The sequence below is a fragment of the Gastrolobium bilobum genome, unplaced genomic scaffold (genome assembly GCF_033153095.1).
Source record: "Gastrolobium bilobum isolate Gb01-03AN ecotype WA unplaced genomic scaffold, APGP_CSIRO_Gbil_v1 utg4848, whole genome shotgun sequence".
Classification (NCBI taxonomy): domain Eukaryota; kingdom Viridiplantae; phylum Streptophyta; class Magnoliopsida; order Fabales; family Fabaceae; genus Gastrolobium; species Gastrolobium bilobum.
The window spans coordinates 709,771-711,203 of record NW_026899359.1 but is presented as its reverse complement, the minus strand read 5'-3'; the positions used below and the strand labels follow the sequence as shown (position 1 = coordinate 711,203).

The 1,433-nt window shown below is 38.2% G+C and overlaps 1 protein-coding gene across 1 annotated transcript; it reads right to left on the bottom strand.

The window, feature by feature from the left end:
* Positions 1-1,433, bottom strand: LOC133289842 (U-box domain-containing protein 3-like). The gene is made up of 2 exons (XM_061487845.1): positions 1,219-1,433; positions 1-775 (listed from the first exon to the last, which is right to left on the bottom strand). Exons 1-2 carry the CDS (start codon positions 1,431-1,433, stop codon positions 1-3), a joined length of 990 nt encoding a protein of 329 aa, XP_061343829.1.

Genomic DNA, 1,433 nt, shown 5'->3' with positions numbered 1-1,433 from the left:
TCATGTATTAAGTTTTGCAACCATGTCCTCTACCAACTTCAACGTAGTCTCAGCCAGTTCCTCTCTTTCTGCATAAATTTCATCCATGATCCGTTCTATATGCTCATGGCTAATTTGTTGACTTCTTGAACTACTATAACTTGAACAATCCCTCAAAAGTAGCAACAATTCCTTAGCTAAATTTTTGGCTCTGCGTGTTCCATCCACGCTTAACTGAAGTAGCCCTGGCATCACTCCCTCTCTCAAGATCAATCCTCTGTATTTTTCTCTGCAACTTTGGCAAATAAGGAGGAGTGTTCCCACTGCATGCTCTTTGCTTTGAGAAGATCCATCTTCAATAGTCTCCACCAGTGTGGGAATTGTTCCCACAATACTAGCAGCTTCACATAATGCACTCTCTGATGAAGAGACAATATGTTCTAGCAACCCAATTGCTTTCTCAACCAATTGAGATGATTTTCCTGTTCTTTGGATCAGTTCAAGCAAGGAAAGGATAACACCTGAAGATACAATCAATGGTGTAATCTCTTGGCAGGTTGAGAGGTTGTGGAGAGTAGCTACAGTGTCAAGCTGGGACTGTGTGCTGCTAGTGCTATTGAGAAATTGAGCTAAGAGTGGGAATGCCCCAGATGAAGCAATTGCTATCTTATTAGCATTGCAAGAAGAGATTGTTAGCATGGAAGCTATTGACAATTCTGCCACTGTTTGGCTCTGGCAATAGAGGAGACTTAGCAACACTGGCAATGCTCCAGACTTGATGATCCGAGTCTTGTTTCTGTTAAATTTGTGAAAAAGTTTCTGTGAGATTTAAGCAACCTGGGAAGGAAACTTTTTAAGGAAATTCGTAAAATTGAAGGAATTTATATTCTCCCTTGTGTTTTGTACATTACTTTTTAGTAAAGGATCATGATGGTAGAATGTACTATTAACAAATGGCAAGCATTATTAATGAGTACATATTCCTTAATTCGACTAACCAAAAAACAAACATGGGGGGCTAAAAAGTTCAAACTTTTTAATTGCTTCCTTGCAATGTTGAATTGGGTAATGTACTATTTCAAAAATAACTTTTGGTTATCAAATTATTCTGTTATGTATGTACTCTTAGCACATGATAATGAAGTTCTTGGTTACACCAAATGAAAAATCTGGAAAAAAAACTGAAGAGAAATAGATGTTCAAAACTTTGCATTCGATGTTGAGTTTGAATGAACTAACCGTTCACTGCCAAAGGCAAGGCTAAGTAGAGCATGCAGAGCAGCTTCAATGGCTTCGTAGTCTTGAGAATGAAGCATAGAAACTAAAGGTACCATAATTCCACTTTCAGCCAAATAGTGCTTCTGTTTTCTGCTTAATTTCCTGAGTTCCATAGCGGCTTGAATTTGCATTTCTCTATTACCGTTCCAAAGGTTTTCTACAACCTCTTTCTCCAT

Bases quoted from the DNA above. Each gene is read 5' to 3' on its own strand.
- LOC133289842 (XM_061487845.1), bottom strand. From the start codon at position 1,433: ATGGAGAAAGAGGTTGTAGAAAACCTTTGGAACGGTAATAGAGAAATG. The intron at 776-1,218 runs GTTAGTTCATTC...CAAATTTAACAG, and splicing joins CTTGCCTTTGGCAGTGAACG to AAACAAGACTCGGATCATCA.